This window comes from Oncorhynchus mykiss, chromosome 4 (assembly GCF_057628025.1).
Source record: "Oncorhynchus mykiss isolate SJ-2025 chromosome 4, ASM5762802v1, whole genome shotgun sequence".
NCBI lineage: Eukaryota > Metazoa > Chordata > Actinopteri > Salmoniformes > Salmonidae > Oncorhynchus > Oncorhynchus mykiss.
The window spans coordinates 35,593,023-35,612,521 of record NC_143025.1 but is presented as its reverse complement, the minus strand read 5'-3'; the positions used below and the strand labels follow the sequence as shown (position 1 = coordinate 35,612,521).

At 43.1% G+C, this 19,499-nt stretch overlaps 1 protein-coding gene across 1 annotated transcript in view; it reads left to right on the top strand.

Annotated features, from left to right (window-relative positions):
* The first annotated feature begins 6,609 nt into the window (after positions 1 to 6,609).
* The window catches only part of LOC110521743 (aquaporin-4-like), a 43,053-nt gene continuing 30,163 nt past the window's right edge, over positions 6,610 to 19,499 (top strand). Inside the window, exon 1 of the mRNA XM_090231914.1 lies at positions 6,610 to 6,818. Within this exon, the coding sequence (XP_090088040.1) occupies positions 6,727 to 6,818 (92 nt within the window). The 5' untranslated portion in view covers positions 6,610 to 6,726. The remainder of the gene's footprint in view (positions 6,819 to 19,499) is intronic.

Genomic DNA, 19,499 nt, shown 5'->3' with positions numbered 1-19,499 from the left:
CTGTGTGAAGTGCCTTCAGGGTGAATCGTGTGTGTGTGTGACTTGATTTTTTTAAAGTACATTCTTGAAGTGGTGAGTAAAATCTAATCAAAGGTTATTTGTCACATGCTTCGTAAACAAGAGGTGTAGACTAAGTGAAATGCTTACTTATGGGCGCTTCCCAACAATGCAGAGAGAAAAATAGTATAACATAACAAATAAATACACAATACTAACGATAACTTATATACACTGCTCAAAAAATAAAGGGAACACTTAAACAACACAATGTAACTCCAAGTCAATCACACTTCTGTGAAATCAAACTGTCCACTTAGGAAGCAACACTGATTGACAATAAATGTCACATGCTGTTGTGCAAATGGAATAGACAACAGGTGGAAATTATAGGCAATTAGCAAGACACCCCCAATAAAGGAGTGGTTCTGCAGGTGATAACCACAGACCACTTCTCAGTTCCTATGCTTCCTGGCTGATGTTTTGGTCACTTTTGAATGCTGGCGGTGCTTTCACTCTAGTGGTAGCATGAGACGGAGTCTACAACCCACACAAGTGGCTCAGGTAGTGCAGCTCATCCAGGATGGCACATCAATGCGAGCTGTGGCAAGAAGGTTTGCTGTGTCTGTCAGCGTAGTGTCCAGAGCATGGAGGCACTACCAGGAGACAGGCCAGTACATCAGGAGACGTGGAGGAGGCCGTAGGAGGGCAACAACCCAGCAGCAGGACCGCTACCTCCGCCTTTGTGCAAGGAGGAGCAGGAGGAGCACCGCCAGAGCCCTGCAAAATGACCTCCAGCAGGCCACAATGTGCATGTGTCTGCTCAAATGGTCTGAAACAGACTCCATGAGGGTGGTATGAGGGCCCGACATCCACAGGCGGGGGTTGAACATTCTGCTGCCTGCAACATCCTCCAGCATGACCGGTTTGGCGGTGGGTCAGTCATGGTGTGGGGTGGCATTTCTTTGGGGGGGCCGCACAGCCCTCCATGTGCTCGCCAGAGGTAGCCTGACTGCCATTAGGTACCGAGATGAGATCCTCAGACCCCTTGTGAGACCATATGCTGGTGCGGTTGGCCCTGGGTTCCTCCTAATGCAAGACAATGCTAGACCTCATGTGGCTGGAGTGTGTCAGTTGCAGTTCCTGCAAGAGGAAGGCATTGATGCTATGGACTGGCCCGCCCGTTCCCCAGACCTGAATCCAATTGAGCACATCTGGGACATCATGTCTCACTCCATCCACCAACGCCACGTTGCACCATAGACTGTCCAGGAGTTGGCGGATGCTTTAGTCCAGGTCTGGGAGGAGATCCCTCAGGAGACCATCCGCCACCTCATCAAGAGCATGCCCAGGCGTTGTAGGGAGGTCATACAGGCACGTGGAGGCCACACACTACTGAGTCTCATTTTGACTTGTTTTAAGGACTTTACATCATAGTTGTATCAGTCTGTAGTGTGGTTTTCCACTTTAATTTTGAGTGTTGTCTCCAAATCCAGACGTCCATGGGTTGATAAATTTGATTTCCATAATTTTTGTGTGATTTTGTTGTCAGCACATTCAACTATGTAAAGAAAAAAGTATTTAATAAGAATATTTCATTCATTCAGATCTAGGATGTGTTATTTTAGTGTTCCCTTTATTTTTTTGAGAAGTGTATATAGGTTACCAGTACCGAGTTGATATGCAGGGGTACAAGGTAATTTAGGTAGATCATTTATGTGTATATATACGTAGGTGGTAAAGCGACTAGGCAACAGGATAGATAATAAACAGTAGCAGCGTATATGATGAGTCAAAAGAGTTCTTGGAAAAGGGGGTCAGTGCAGATTCAAATCAAATCAAATCAAATTTATTTATATAGCCCTTCGTACATCAGCTGATATCTCAAAGTGCTGTACAGAAACCCAGCCTAAAACCCCAAACAGCAAGCAATGCAGGTGTAGAAGCACGGAGATTGTCAGAGTAACTATACTTTGAACAAAAATATAAATGCAACTTTGACATTTTCAACGATTTTATTGAGTTACAGTTCATAAAAGGAAATCAGTCAATTGAAATAGATAAAAGGCCCTAATCTATGGATTTCACATGACCGGGGAGGGGCGCAGCCATGGGTGGGCCTGGGAGGACATAGGCCCACCTATTTGGGAGCCAGGCCCACTCACTGGGGTGCCAGGCCCAGCCAATCAGAATGGGTTTTTCCCCACAAAAGGGCTTTATTACAGACAGAAATACTCCTCAGTTTCATCAGCTGTCCGGGTGGCTGGTCTCAGACGATCCTGCAGGTGAAGAAGCCAGATGTGGAGGTCCTGGGCTGGCGTGGTTACAAGTGGTCTGCGGTTATGAGGCCGGTTGGACGTACTGCCAAATTCTCTATTGTCTTAAAAAATTAGAAATGCTCACTAACAGGGATGCAAACAAATATATGCACACAATTTGAGAGAAATAAGCTTTTTTGTACATATGGAACTTTTCTGGGTCTTTTTATTTCAGCTCATAAAACATGGAACCAAAACTTTACATGTTGCGTTTATATTTTTGTTCAGCATATTTTAGCAGTCTTTCTGTTTAGTGGCAGAAGTTGTTCAGGGTCCTATTGGTTCCAGACTTGGGGCATCGGTTCTACTTGCCATGCGGAGAGAACAGTCTATGACTTGAGTGGCTGGAGTCAATAGTGGAGAATGCATTCACGGTAAATGCCGCATATGTCTGCTCAATCGGAAAATGTACTTTATATTTCAATTGAACAATCTGTAACGCGTCAGCGATACATATTGAATAGAGTCCTTACTCTCAGTTGGCTGTGTTGTGTTGTCACATTCTGCAGACTGAAGTGGGATGTTCAGAGTCATCTCATTCAGAGGCATCTCTCCCTGTTTTGACCTGGTCCAAATTAGTGCACCACTTAGGGAATTAGGTGCCATTTTGGACGTAGCTCCTGTTTTGGCCTTTTGTTGTAGGGAGGTGTGTCCTACCTGTGTACTTGCCGCAGGTTCTATAGACTCCATCGATTTTCCTCTTTTCCCAGTCGGAGCCCTTTCTCTCAAATCAATTCTGGGAAATTGCTTGTTCACCAACAAATGACAGTTGGAAACCAGAGGAGTGTGAAGGGCAGAATTCCGAGGGCTATCCTGGGTTTTTGTTCTGTCAGCTAGAGACGGGACGGAGCGTTTGTGGAGGGAGAACTCAAAGGTGTGTGTGTGTGTGTGTGTGTGTGTGACAGCTGGTGGAACAAAGGGCATGGCCATCACACCATAATGTGCCGCACGCCACAGTCTCATCTTCTGACAAACACACACACACACCCACACATGCACACACACAGTCTGGAGATAGGAGAGAGAATAGTGTGGGCTAGCTCAAGGACAGAGAGAGGTTATCGGACCGAATGACCACTTTAGACAGTTTATTTTGTTGATGTTTTCATGGATGGAACTCAGCAGTGATATTGTTCTGTTTATCTCCCACATACACTTTGTCTTGCACTGAGGTGTGTGTCTCTCTCTCACTCCTGCTCTCTCTCGATCTCTCTCTCTCTCTCTCTATCTGTCTGAATGTGTGTTTGAAATATGTTGTTTTCATTTGTGAGGAAATTCAGGGAACTGTTTAAATAGTAAAGGGTCTATTATCCCCCCCACCTTTGACCCTGTTCCTCCTTGTTAGCCAAATAGCCAACTTTGCCTGAGCAAACAGAAAAGTCAACACACATTTGGCCTTTTCCTTATTCGAATACTAGTACACCATTATAAACATCCCGACAGTTAACTCCACCCCCAACCTCTAACACAGACATTCCAAAAGAGACATTAATGGCATTAACCTGGCACACACAGAAAACACATGATGCACAGTTTCACTCGTGACACAGAAAGGACACCCCTGTCCGACTCCTGGGTCAACTGTGCCAACCAGCTATTAGTGGCCAGGGCTCCATGTAGAACCCTCCACTGGAGGTCCCTCGACCTCTTTGGTACTGAAAGTTTGTAGAGCTGCCTCCATCTAAAACCCACCATGCTCTCTACCCCACATACCCCCTGCCACTGATGGCACATTCACTCCTGTTATGTTCCTAATGTTTTTCACTTTAATTTCTCACCTTAATGCGGACGTTGTAGAGGGCTTTACCTCCCATCCCCTTTACCTCCCATCCCTTTATGTAGCAGGGTTTTGCCTGCTACATAAGTTCTGTTATACTCACAGACATGATTCAAACCGTTTTAGAAACTTCAGTGTTTTCTATCCACATATACTAATAATATGCACATCTTATCTTCTGGGGATGAGTAGCAGGCAGTTGAATTTGGGCATGCATTTCATCCGGACGTGAAAATACTGAATGGACACAACAGTCAGGTCTCTCTCTCTCTCTCTGTTCTTTATCCATCACTCTCACCCTCCTTTTCCCCTTTTCTTTCCTCTCTCATTATATTTATCTCTTTCTATTTTTATTCATCACTCTTAGTTCTACCCTCGCACCCTTCCTCAATGCCTTTCTCTACATTACACTCTCAATCTCCCTATCTTTTTCTGAGATAGCATGTTATATGTAATTTATAATGGAAATGCTTAAATAAACTAACAGGCACATATACACAAACCAACAAAAAACATTACAAACCTCACATAACAGTCAGTCATGACTGTCTCACACAGAGAGACACAGAGTTATCAATAAACATGTATTTTTCTATTTCCCCTCCAGTCTAACCCTTTAACCCATTTCAAATGAAAACTTAAAATTCTTTCAGAATTCAGCTCACCTTCACAGCCCAGTGTATGAATACTGGACTACCAACGTCTGAACATAGACTATACTGGCTAGATCACCATGGACATCTCACTCTCGCTCTCACTCACTCTCACTCGCTCTCTTCCCCCTCTCTCTTCCCCTCTCTCTTCTTTCCCCCCTCCTTCTATCAATTCAATTCAAAGGGCTTTATTGGCCTGGGAAACATATGTTTACATTGCCAAAGCAAGTGAAATAGATAATGAACAAAAGTGAAATAAACAATTAAAAAAATTAACAGTAAACATTACACTCCCAAAAGTTCCAAAATAATAAAAACATTAGTTTATATTAGAGGTCGACCGATTAATCGGAATGGCCGATTAATTAGGGCCGATTTCAAGTTTTCATAACAATCGGAAATCGGTATTTTTTTTTTTACACCTTTATTTAATCTTTATTTAACTAGGCAAGTCAGTTAAGAACAGCTAGCATTAAACTTATCTTATAAAAAACAATCGATCATAATCACTAGTTAACTACACATGGTTGATGATATTACTAGATATTATCTAGCGTGTCCTGCGTTGCATATAATCTGACTGAGCATACAAGCGTACAAGTATCTGACTGAGCGGTGGTAGGCAGATGCAGGCGCGTAAAACATTCATTCGAACAGCACTTTCGTGCGTTTTGCCAGCAGCTCTTCGTTGTGCTTCAAGCATTGCGCTATTTATGACTTCAAGCCTATCAACTCCTGAGATGAGGCTCGTGTAACCGAAGTGAAATGGCTAGCTAGTTAGTGCGCGTTAATTGTCGTTGTGATTTTTGGTTCGAGCCCAAGGAAGAAGCGAGGAGCGGGACGGAAGCTATACTGTTACACTGGCAATACTAGTGCCTATAAGAACATCCAATAGTCAAAGGTTAATGAAATTCTAATGGTATAGAGGGAAATAGTCCTATAATTCCTATAATAACTACAACCTAAAACGTCTTACCTGGGAATATTGAAGACTCATGTTAAAAGGAACCACCAGCTTTCATATGTTCTCATGTTCTGAGTAAGGAACTGAAACGTTAGCTTTCTTACATGGCACATATTTTACATGGAACATATTGCACTTTTACTTTCTTCTCCAACACTTTGTTTTTGCATTATTTAAACCAAATTGAACATGTTTCATTATTCACTTGAGGCTAAATTTATTTTATTGATGTATTATATTAAGTGAAAATAAGTGTTAATTCAGTATTGTTGTAATTGTCATTATTACAAACAAATAAATAAATAAAATTGGCCGATTAATCTTTTATGGCTTTTATGGTCCTCCAATAATCGGTATCGGTATCGGCGTTGAAAAATCATAATCGGTCGACCTCTAGTTTATATACAGTGTTGTAATGATGAGCAAATAGTTAAAGTACAAAAGGGAAAATAAATCAAAAGAAAGCAGCTTAATTTCATTTAAAACCCCAAATCTGTTTTGCATGAAGAAACAACCTGTCATTCATCACAAACTTTGTGAATATCTGGGTTTTCCCTCTTCACAATGCAGAAAGACTGCATTTAATCAGTGGGCACCACTCATTTTTTATAACAACACACCTTTCTTAATTGTTTTCTCTATTAAAGTAGAGGTTTATTATTATTACTACTATTGCTAAAGGTATTGCATAGGTGTAAACATAATTTATACAAGATTGCACTTCTATAGCCTAAGAAAGTAGCAGAAATGTGTAGAAAGAAGTTTTGAATGCATTTTATTGAAGGGAAACAATAACAAGCTTGACATTTTTTGGCAGTATACTTATATACTGTACAATGAGGAATTCAACTACAAAATACAAGCCTTCTCCCATTTTTTTAACCATTGCCCCCCCCCCCCCCCCCACAAGGTGTATAAACTACATCAATAAATAATATTGTCATCCGCCTGCAGTTGTAAGTTCCAATCATCTTGTCCAGGTTGTCTATGCCTCCTTTGTTGTGGTTGTAGTCCAGGATGATGGCTGGCTTCCTTTCCTCCCGATCACTGATCTCAGCCGTTTTGTGCAGTGTGCTCAGGAGGACCACATTCTTGTTCCTCTTTGGAAGGTAAGAAACTAGAGTGGTAGTGGAGGTGAAGGCAAACACTGGTGAGAAGGCCTCTCTCCCCCTTGTTTGCGAGGAGAGAAGGCCTCTCTCCCTCTTCTAAATCATAGTTCTCTTGTTCCTCCTGGCCATCTGAAAAAATCAGATCTACGACCTGTTGGACACCGAATCGTGCACTCAGGGCTTCAGCAAAGAGAACTCTTCTGCAGCACCTTTATACCCTCTGACAGGCATTCCCTATTAGTAAACAATGCTTCAATAAATGTTTATTTTGTCTGAAATTGTGTTTATTTTGTCTGATCGTGAGTCACCTGTCTGGGGTCATGGAGGAAAGATGCTGCACATGCACAAGAAAGTTTTAGTTTTGTCTGAGTTCAATCAGTAGCACACATCGTCTTCATTTCTCATTGTTATGTGTGTCTTTGTGTTTTTTGTGGTGTGTAATGATTTCAATACATGGTGGGACAAAAAATGACCCTAAGACAATCTTTGTACTCTGGTGGTATACAGCTTTCATGGAAATATGAACAAAGGCGATGTTTCACTTTTTCTAATGTTGGGGTCACTCTAGGAAAACTCATCAAATTTCAAGTTGAAAAAATAACATTTAAGGGGTTTTCTTTGCTCTTAAACATAGTGGCGGGTCATTTTTGACCCTAAAGACAACACAAGGGTTAAATCTTCTCTATATGGGTAATTGGGGTTGGGAAACACAGTTATATCAGTGCAGCACAGTAAAGTGATGCACATTATAGACTTCAATGTTTGGCCTCATGGACGGTTGGAGCCCCGTGCTGGCTATGCATCGCAATACTCTTCACTTTACTTCTGAATTGTGCATTTGTCCACAACCCACATCAAATCAAATCAAATCAAATGTACTTTGTCACATGCGCCGAATACAACAGGTGAAATTCTTACTTACAAACCCTTTACCCAAAAACGCAGTTTTAAGAAAAATACCACAAAAAAAGAAGAAATAAAAGTAACAAAGAGCAGCAGTAAAACAACAATAGCGAGGATATATACAGGGGGTACCGGTACAGAGTCAATGTGCGAGGGCACCAGTTAGTGGCGTAAAAGAGGGGGGAGGGGGGGGGGGCAATGCAAGTAGTCTAGGTTGTCACGCCTTGATCTGTTTCACCAGTCCTTGTGCTTGTCTCCACCCCCTCCAGATGTCGCCCATTTTCCCCATTATCTCCTGGGTACTTATACATGTGTTCTCTGTTTGTCTGTTGCAAGTTTGTCTTGTTTGTCAAGTCAACCAGCGTTTTGTGTCTCAGCTCCTGCTTTTTCCAGTCTCTCTTTTTTTTGCCCTCCTGGTTTTGACCCTTGCCTGTCCTGACTCTGAGCCAGCCTGTCTGACCACTCTGCCTGCCACTGAGCCTGCCTGCGACCTGTACCTTTTCCCCACCTCTGGATTACTTGACCTCTGCCTACCCTGACCATGAGCCTGCCTGCCGTCCGGTACCGTTACCCCACCTCTGGTTTTCTGACCCCTGCCTGCCTTGACCTGCCGTTTGCCTGCCCCTGTTGCTGTAATAAACATTGTTACTTCAACACAGTCTGTATTTGGGTCTTACATGAAATGTGATATTGGTAGCCATTTGATTAGATGGGGGTAGAAGCTGTTTAGAAGCCCCTTGAACCTAGACTTGACGCTCCATTACCACTTGCCGTGCAGTAGCAGAGAGAACAGACTATGACTAGGGTGGCTGACAATTTTTAGGTCCTTCCTCTGACACCGCCAGGTATAGAGGTCCTGGATGGCAGGAAGCTTGGCCCCAGTGATTGCCTGGGCCATACACACTACCCTGCCTTGCAACCAGATGCTCTCGATGGTGCAACTGTTGAACCTTTTGAGGATCTGAGGACCCATTCCAAATATTTTCAGTCTCCTGAGGGGGAATACATTTTGGTGTGCCCTCTTCACGACTGTCTTGGGGTGTATGGACCATGTTAGTTTGTTTGTGATGTGAACCAAGGAACTTGAAGCTCTCAACCTGCTCCACTACAGCCCCGTCGATGAGAGTGCTCGGTACTCCTTTTCCTGTAGTCCACAATCATCTCCTTTGTCTTGATCACGTTGAGAGGGAGATTGTTGTCCTGGCACCACACGGCCAGGTCTCTGACCTCGTCCCTATAGCCTGTCTCATCGTTGTCGGTGATCAGGCACTGTTGTGTCATCTCCAAACTTAATGATTGTGTTGGAGTCATGCCTGGCCTTGCAGTCATGAGTGAACAGGGAGTACAGGAGGGGACTGAGCCTGCAACCCTGAGGGCCCCCCATGTTGAGGATCAGCATGGCGGATGTGTTGTTACCTACTTTTACCACCTGGGGGGACCCCGTCATAAAGTCCAGGATCCAGTTGCAGAGGGGGGTGTTTAGTCCCAGGGTCCTTAGTTTAGTGATGAGCTTTGAGGGCACTATGGTGTTGGTGGTGATCCTCTGTAGCTCAGTTGGTAGAGCATGGCAATTGCAACTAATGGAGATGCCATAATGGCACAGATACAAAAGATGAGACTTCCTTCTATTTATATGGTGTCAATTGTTTCGGTTGTGACCGTTTCGGTTTAAACAATTTTGACTTATAGACTTACTTGAATGAATCCATATAGTTAGCATATAGCTGGCTAGCTTTCATTCGGCAATGTACATCCTAGCAAACATATATATTTGAATTCAAAAACTATACTTTACATATTTCATGAAATATTAGCTGTTCGGTAGTGACACTTCTTAAAAATACATGAAGATTTACCAACAAACACACAAATGTTCTCCAAAATGCTTTATTTTCAAACATGAAGTTTAGACAAAAACTCGTAAAGTTCCATTACAGTCCTTTAGAAACATGTCAAACGATGTATGGAATCAATCGTTAGGATGTTTTTAACATAAAACATCAATAACTTTCTAACCTGAGAATTCCTTTCTCTTCAGAAAAAGCACTGGAACAAGAGGTAACTCTGTCGGGAGCGCGCTTGGTCATGAGACCAAGGATCTCAGCCAGACCACTGACTCAAACAGCTCTCAAGAGCCCCTCCTATATAGTAGAATCCTCAAACCAGTTTCTAAAGACTCTTGACATCTAGTGGAAGCCCTAGGAAGTGCAACCTCATCCATATCTCAATGTGTACTTGGTAGGCCAAGCTTTGAAAAACTACAAACCTCAGATGTCCCACTTCCTGGTTGGATTTTTCTCAGGTTTTCACCTGCCATATGAGTTCTGTTATACTCACAGACATCATTCAAACAGTTTTAGAAATTCAGAGTGTTTTCTATCCAATACTACTAATAATATGCAAATATTAGCATCTGAGACAGAGTAGGAGGCAGTTCACTCTAGGCATGCAATTCATCCAAAAGTGAAAATGCTGCCCCCTATCCCAAAAAGGATAACGCCATTTTTTTGGGAAAATATGATGGAAACCCATTTAATTTCTATGATTTATTTGGTACATGGGAATTTACCTGCAGAAGGTATTTTTATGGACACTACGTCATCACTCACAGCCTTTTATCAAGTCAATTTGATAGAAACCTAGCTACAGAGAGAAATAATTACTACGGGAGACAAAATAACAAATTTTATTTCACCCTTATTTCACATATCAATTGATATAATTTGTATTAACTCCTTATTATTCTCCTCCATGCTGTGCTAATGAAACGTTACAAAACCTCTCTACTTGAGGTTTCTAGTTAACAGAGTCATCGTCACAGGGCCACCTTGTTTCTATGAAGAGGTTGGCATTTTATGTTTCACCGAGCGGAGGGAGAGCTTAACCTCTTGGTGTTAGGGGGCGCTATTTCATTTTTGGATGAAAAACATTCCCGTTTTAAACAAGATATTTTGTCACGAAAAGATGCTCGACTATGCATATAATTGACAGCTTTGGAAAGAAAACACTCTGACGTTTCCAAAACTGCAAAGATATTGTCTGTGAGTGCCACAGAACTGATGTTACAGGGGAGCCTGCCTGTTACGAGAATGCAGTAAGAAGCCAAGGTAAGTTGCTAGCTAGCATTAATCTTATCTTATAAAAAACAATCAATCAATCATAATCACTAGTTAACTACACATGGTTGATGATATTACTAGTTTATCTAGTGTGTCCTGCGTTGCATATAATCAATGCAACGCAGGGGGATGATTTAACAAAAGCGCATTTGCGAAAAAAACACAATCGTTGCACGACTGTACCTAACCATAAACACCAATGCCTTTCTTAAAATCAATACACAGAAGTATATATTTTTAAACCTGCATATTTAGCTAAAAGAAATCCAGGTTAGCAGGCAATATTAACCAAGTGAAATTGTGTCACTTCTCTTGCGTTCATTGCACGCAGAGTCAGGGTACAGTGCCTTGCGAAAGTATTCGGCCCCCTTGAACTTTGCGACCTTTTGCCACATTTCAGGCTTCAAACATAAAGATATAAAACTGTATTTTTTTGTGAAGAATCAACAACAAGTGGGACACAATCATGAAGTGGAACGACATTTATTGGATATTTCAAACTTTTTTATCAAATCAAAAACTGAAAAATTGGGCGTGCAAAATTATTCAGCCCCTTTACTTTCAGTGCAGCAAACTCTCTCCAGAAGTTCAGTGAGGATCTCTGAATGATCCAATGTTGCCCTAAATGACTAATGATGATAAATACAATCCACCTGTGTGTAATCAAGTCTCCGTATAAATGCACCTGCACTGTGATAGTCTCAGAGGTCCGTTAAAAGCACAGAGAGCATCATGAAGAACAAGGAACACACCAGGCAGGTCCGAGATACTGTTGTGAAGAAGTTTAAAGCTGGATTTGGATACAAAAAGATTTCCCAAGCTTTAAACATCCCAAGGAGCACTGTGCAAGCGGTAATATTGAAATGGAAGGAGTATCAGACCACTGCAAATCTACCAAGACCTGGCCGTCCCTCTAAACTTTCAGCTCATACAAGGAGAAGACTGATCAGAGATGCAGCCAAGAGGCCCATGATCACTCTGGATGAACTGCAGAGATCTACAGCTGTGGTGGGACACTCTGTCCATAGGACAACAATCAGTCGTATATTGCACAAATCTGGCCTTTATGGAAGAGTGGCAAGAAGATAGCCATTTCTTAAAGATATCCATAAAAAGTGTAGTTTAAAGTTTGCCACAAGCCACCTGGGAGACACACCAAACATGTGGAAGAAGGTGCTCTGGTCAGATGAAACCAAAATTGAACTTTTTGGCAACAATGCAAAACGTTATATTTGGCGTAAAAGCAACACAGCTCATCACCCTGAACACACCATCTCCACTGTCAAACATGGTGGTGGCAGCATCATGGTTTGGGCCTGCTTTTCTTCAGCAGGGACAGGGAAGATGGTTAAAATTGATGGGAAGATGGATGGAGCCAAATACAGGACCATTCTGGAAGAAAACCTGATGTCTGCAAAAGACCTGAGAGTCTTTTGAAAAAGACTGCAAAAGACCTGAGTCTGCAAAAGACCTGAGACTGGGATGGAGATTTGTCTTCCAACAAGACAATGATCCAAAACATAAAGCAAAATCTACAATGGAATGGTTCAAAAATAAACATATCCAGGTGTTAGAATGGCCAAGTCAAAGTCCAGACCTGAATCCAATCGAGAATCTGTGGAAAGAACTGAAAACTGCTGTTCAAAAATGCTCTCCATCCAACCTCACTGAGCTCGAGCTGTTTTGCAAGGAGGAATGGGAAAAAATTTCAGTCTCTCGATGTGCAAAACTGATAGAGACATACCCAAGCGACTTACATCTGTAATCGCAGCAAAAGGTGGCGCTACAAAGTATTAACTTAAGGGGGCTGAATAATTTTGCACGCCCAATTTTTCAGTTTTTGATTTGTTAAAAAAGTTTGAAATATCCAATAAATGTCGTTCCACTTCATGATTGTGTCCCACTTGTTGTTGATTCCTCACAAAAAAATACAGTTTTATATCTTTATGTTTGAAGCCTGAAATGTGGCAAAAGGTCGCAAAGTTCAAGGGGGCCAAATACTTTCGCAAGGCACTGTATATGCAACAGTTTGGGCAGCCTGGCTCATTGCTAAATAATTTGCCAGAATTTTACGTAATTATGACATACCATTGAAGGTTGTGCAATGTAACAGCATTATTTAGTCTTATGGATGCCACCCGTTAGATAAAATACCAAACAGTTCTGTATTTCACTGAAATAATAAACGTTTTGTTTTCAAAATGATAGTTTCCGAATTCGACCATATTAATGACCAAAGGCTCGTATTTCTGTGTGAATTTATGTTATAATTAAAGTCTATGATTTGATATTGGATAGAAAAGTCTGACTGAGCGATGGTAGGCAGCAGCAGGCTCGTAAGCCTTCATTCAAACAGCACTTTTGTGCATTTTGCCAGCAGGTCTTTTCTGTGCTTCAAGCATTGCACTGTTTATGACTTCAAGCCTATCAACTCCCGAGATTAGGCTGGAGTAACCAATGTGAAATGGCTAGCTAGTTAGCAGGGTGCGCGCTAATAGTGTTTTAATCATCAATCGCTCTGAGACTTGGAGTAGTTGTTCCCCTTGCTCCTCAAGGGCTGCGGCTTTTGTGTAGCAATTGGTAACGCTGATTCGAGGGTGGCTGTTGTCGATGTTCCTGGTTCCCTGCCCCGCCCTCCTTTCGGAAAAGCTTTCGGAAAAGCTGACCACGACTCCATTTTGTTGATCCCTGCCTACAGACAGAAACTAAAACAAGAGGCTCCCACGCTGAGGTCTGTCCAAAGCTGGTCCGACAAAGCTGACTCCACACTCCAAGACTGCTTCCATCACGTGGACTGGGACATGTTTCGTATTGCGTCAGATAACAATTTTGACAGTCAACAGTCAATCACAGACTACAAGAAGAAATCCAGCCCAGTCACGGACCAGGATGTCCTGCTACAAGGCAGACTAAATAACTTTTTTGCCCGCTTTGAGGACAATACAGTGCCACTGACACGGCCTGCAACGAAAACATGCAGACTCTCCTTCACTGCAGCCGAGGTGAGTAAGACATTTAAACGTGTTAACCCTCGCAAGGCTGCAGGCCCAGACGGCATCCCCAGCCGTGCCCTCAGAGCATGCGCAGACCAGCTGGCCGGTATGTTTACGGACATATTCAATCAATCCCTATACCAGTCTGCTGTTCCCACATGCTTCAAGAAGGCCACCATTGTTCCTGTTCCCAAGAAAGCTAAGGTAACTGAGCTAAACGACTACCGCCCCGTAGCACTCACTTCCGTCATCATGAAGTGCTTTGAGAGACTAGTCAAGGACCATATCACCTCCACCCTACCCGACACCCTAGACCCACTCCAATTTGCTTACCGCCCAAATAGGTCCACAGACGATGCAATCTCAACCACACTGCACACTGCCCTAACCCATCTGGACAAGAGGAATACCTATGTGAGAATGCTCTTCATCGACTACAGCTCAGCATTTAACACCATAGTACCCTCCAAGCTCGTCATCAAGCTCGAGACCCTGGGTCTCGACCCCGCCCTGTGCAACTGGGTACTGGACTTCCTGACGGGCCGCCCCCAGGTGGTGAGGGTAGGCAACAACATCTCCACCCCGCTGATCCTCAACACTGGGGCCCCACAAGGGTGCGTTCTGAGCCCTCTCCTGTACTCCCTGTTCACCCACGACTGCGTGGCCACGCACGCCTCCAACGCAATCATCAAGTTTGCGGACGACACAACAGTGGTAGGCTTGATTACCAACAACAACGAGACGGCCTACAGGGAGGAGGTGAGGGCCCTCGGAGTGTGGTGTCAGGAAAATAACCTCACACTCAACGTCAACAAAACTAAGGAGATGATTGTGGACTTCAGGAAACAGCAGAGGGAACACCCCCCTATCCACATCGATGGAACAGTAGTGGAGACGGTAGCAAGTTTTAAGTTCCTCGGCATACACATCACAGACAAACTGAATGGGTCCACTCACACAGACAGCATCGTGAAGAAGGCGCAGCAGCGCCTCTTCAACCTCAGGAGGCTGAAGAAATTTGGTTTGTCACCAAAAGCACTCACAAACTTCTACAGATGCACAATCGAGAGCATCCTGGCGGGCTGTATCACCGCCTGGTACGGCAACTGCTCCGCCGTCAACCGTAAGGCTCTCCAGAGGGTAGTGAGGTCTGCACAACGCATCACCAGGGGCAAACTACCTGCCCTCCAGGACACCTACACCACCCGATGTTACACGAAGGCCATAAAGATCATCAAGGACATCAACCACCCGAGCCACTGCCTGTTCACCCCGCTATCATCCAGAAGGCGAGGTCAGTACAGGTGCATCAAAGCTGGGGCCGAGAGACTGAAAAACAGCTTCTATCTCAAGGCCATCAGACTGTTAAACAGCCACCACTAACATTGAGTGGCTGCTGCCAACATACTGACCCTGACACTGACTCAACTCCAGCCACTTTAATAATGGGAATTGATGGGAAATGATGTAAATATATCACTAGCCACTTTAAACAATGCTACCTTATATAATGTTACTTACCCTACATTATTCATCTCATATGCATATGTATATACTGTACTCTATATCATCGACTGCATCCTTATGTAATACATGTATCACTAGCCACTTTAACTATGCCACTTTGTTTACATACTCACCTCATGTATATACTGTACTCGATACCATCTACTGTATCCTGCCTATGCTGCTCTGTACCATCACTCATTCATATATCCTTATGTACATATTCTTTATCCCCTTACACTGTGTATAAGACAGTAGTTTTGGTATTGTTAGTTAGATTACTTGTTGGTTATTACTGCATTGTCGGAACTAGAAGCACAAGCATTTCGCTACACTCGCATTAACATCTGCTAACCATGTGTATGTGACAAATAAAATTTGATTTGATTTGATTGAAGCTATACTCTTACACTGGCAATACTAAAGTGCCTATAAGAACACCCAATAGTCAAAGGTATATGAAATGCACATGTTATAGAGAGAAATAGTCCTATAAATACTATAACTACAACCTAAAACCTCTTACATTGTAATATTGAAGTCTCATGTTAAAAGGAACCACCAGCTTTCATATTTTCTCATGTTCTGAGCAAGGAACTTAAACATTAGCTTTTTTACATGGCACATATTGCACTTTTACTTTCTTCTCCAACACTTTGTTTATGCATTATTTAAACCAAATTGAACATGTTTCATTATTTATTTGAGGCTAACTGGATTTTTATTGATGTATTATATTAAGTTAAAATAAGTGTTCATTCAGTATTGTTGTAATTGTCATTATTACAAATACATTTTTAAAAATCGGCCGATTAATCAGCTTTTTTTTGGTCCTCCAATAATCGGTATTGGTGTTGAAAAATCATAATCGGTCGACCTCTAGTGGAGATACAGTATGTCTTTGTGCTCTGGGAAGGAAGTCAGCAGGAACTCAATTCAAATTCACCATGCAGACTGATGAGAGAAAAATACACTACCTGGACTATGTCATCAAAGAGAATGGTGTATTACACACAGACTTATACACAAAGCCTAAAGACCTCAATACCCTGCTACGTGCGGATAGTATGTATTACATTCCCCTCAAGAAGGGTTTATCATTCAGCCAGTTATGCAGGGTTAAACAAATCTGTGGCCACCTGTCAGATATTGAGAGCAATGCTAAGAAAATTACAGACACATTCATGAATGAGAGGCTATAAGGACAAAACTCTTGATGCTGCAAGGATGAAAATATCTCAAAAACCAAGAGAGGAATTGCTAAAAACTTAACCAAATAAGAAAACACCGCAACAGTATTTTGCACTAAGTACACCAAGTGTTCAGAGAAAATGAAAGAAATCCTGAAAAAGCACTGGCATATTATGCAATCAGATTTGTGTGGTCGCAGAATTGGAGATAGCTTAGCGAGATCTGACCTGCACCCTGAGCCCACTCAGACACTCTTGACACCCATTCCAAATGGGAACTACAAATGTGGCTCATGCGCACAGTGCAATAGCACCACAAAAACATCCTTCTTCAGACACTCACATACAGGTCGAAAAATCCCTGTTAGCGGTATTATCTCATGCAACACAAAGGGAGTAATCTACCTCATCACCTGTTCATGTGGGAAAGTAGGACAAACGAGAAGACAATTAAAACAACACATAACTGAACACCGCAGTTCAATCAGGTGTAAGAACATTGACTATCCAGTAGCAGCTCACTTTGTTGAAGCAAACCATCCTATTTTTCTTTCCCAAGATGGCGTAGCAGTCGGACGTGTGTTTTTGTCCTGTCACTTGTAAACATTGTTTTTCCTTGTTTTTTTCTCGTCTATATATTTAATATTTTAATATCACTTTCTATCTACAGACTGAATATACTCTCCTGCAACCCGCCTCACCCAATGTGGTACTGATCTGCTATCTTTATACTTAAGAACTCATCAACTCATCAAAAGCTAGCCAGCTAACTGGCTACCAGCTAACTGGCTACTAGTTAGCCACAGCCCACTAGCTGTCTAAAGTACATCGGACTGTTAGATGAAGAGGCCCATCGGACAAATTCTTTGGCCACTATACCCACCATATGGAGCCCTGCTGATCTGTCGTCTGAACCGCCACCTGAAGCAAAACCCCAACAGATGCTAGCCAGCTAACAAGCTAGTAGTCAGCTAGCCAACTCTCGCCAGTCTGCACAGCGTTACTCAAACCAGAGCAAATCTGACTTATTTTTCACCATATCTCCGGATTCCTACCGCGAGCTCTGAACTTATTTATTTTCTTCACCTGGATCACCGCAGCTAAGTAGCTGCTACTCGAGTGGCCACTCCTGGCTAACGTCACTGTCCCGAAGCAATAACCAATTAGCCTGGAGCTAGCCTAGCTAGGCCCATCTACCGGCTAGCCAAAGAGGTCCATCAGCCACTACTTGGGCTACAATACCCCTTTTTGCGAACTGGCTTGGAACCCCCCCCCCCCCCGACTCATCACGACTGGACCACCGACGTGATTCACCCGGTGGGGTTTTTCTCAACTGGCTCCGCCGTCGCTTCGTCCCCTAAAATCCCATTAGCTAGCATGCTAGCCACGGCCTGCTAGCTGTCCAGAGCACATCGGACTTTTAGCTTAAGAGGCCCACCGGACAAATTCTTTGGCCACTATACCATTTCTGCCAACTGGCCTGATTTACCACACGGAGCCCTGCTGATCCATCTGCCAATGTAATAGCACGAGAGGGCCACAACGCTCTTTCTTCCATTACGACGTCCCTCCAAGGCCCTTCTGTTAGCTTGCTAGCCCCGCCTCTAGCCCTGCTCAATATGCCTTATTTAACCCTTTAGTTCCACCTCCCACACATGTGGTGACATCACCTGGTTTAAATGATATTTCTAGGGACAATATGTCTTTCATCGTGACTCTGTGCACAGGTTTACCCTCACTGTATCCATATCGTACAATACCTTTGTCAGTACATTATGCCTTGAATTTATTCTACCATGCCCAGAAATCTGCTCCTTTTACTCTCTGTTCTGAATGTACTAGACAACCAGTTATTTTAGCCTTTAGCCGTACCCTTATCCTACTTCTCCTCTGTTCCTGTAGTGATGTGGAGGTTAATCCAGGCCCTGCAGTTCCTAGCTCCACTCCCATTCCCCAGGTGCTATCATTTGCTGACTTCTGTAACCGTAAAAGCCTTAGTTTCATGCATGTTAACATTAGAAGCCTCCTTCCTAAGTTTGTTTTATTCACTGCCCTAGCACACTCTGCCAACCCGGATGTCCTAGCCGTGTCTGAATCCTGGCTCAGGAAGACCACGAAAAATCCTGACATTTCCATCCCTAGCTATAACATTTTCCGACAAGATATAACTGCCAAAGGGGGCGGTGTTGCAAACTACTGCAGAGATAGCCTGCAGAGTTTTGTCTTACTATCCAGGTCTGTACCCAAGCAATTCGAGCATCTACTTTTAGAAATCCACCTTTCCAGAAACAAGTCTCTCACCGTTGCCACTTGCTAAAAACCACCCTCTGCCCCCAGCTGTGCCCTGGGAACCTTTTGTGAACTGATTTCCCCCCATCTATCTTCAGCTAGTGCTGCTAGGTGACCTAAACTGGGTGACCTAAGCCATCCTATTATCTTAGTTTGATGCCCTCAATCTCACACAAATTATCAATGAACGTACAAACCCAAATCCATAAACACGGGCACCCCCATAGATATTCCCCAACCAACTTGCCCTCCAAATACACCTCAGCGGTTTTCAACCAAGAACTCAGTGATCACTGCCTCATTGCCTGCATCCATAACGGGTCTGCGGTCAAACGATCACCCCTCATCAATATCAAACGCTCCCCAAAACACTTCAGCGAGTAGGCTGGAAGGATATTGACCTCATCCCGTCAGTAGAGGATGCCTGGTCATTATTTAAAAGTGCCTACCTCACCATCTTAAATAAGCATGCCCCTTTCAAAAAATGTAGAACCAGGAACAGATATAGCCCTTGGTTCTCTCCAGACCTGACTGCCGTTGACCAGCACAAAAAACATCCTGTGGCATTCTGCATTAGCATCGAATAGCCCCCGTGATATGCAACTTTTCAGGGAAGTCAGGAACCAATATACACAGGCAGTTAGGCAGCTTCCTGTAACACAAACTCTAAAAAGTTCTGGG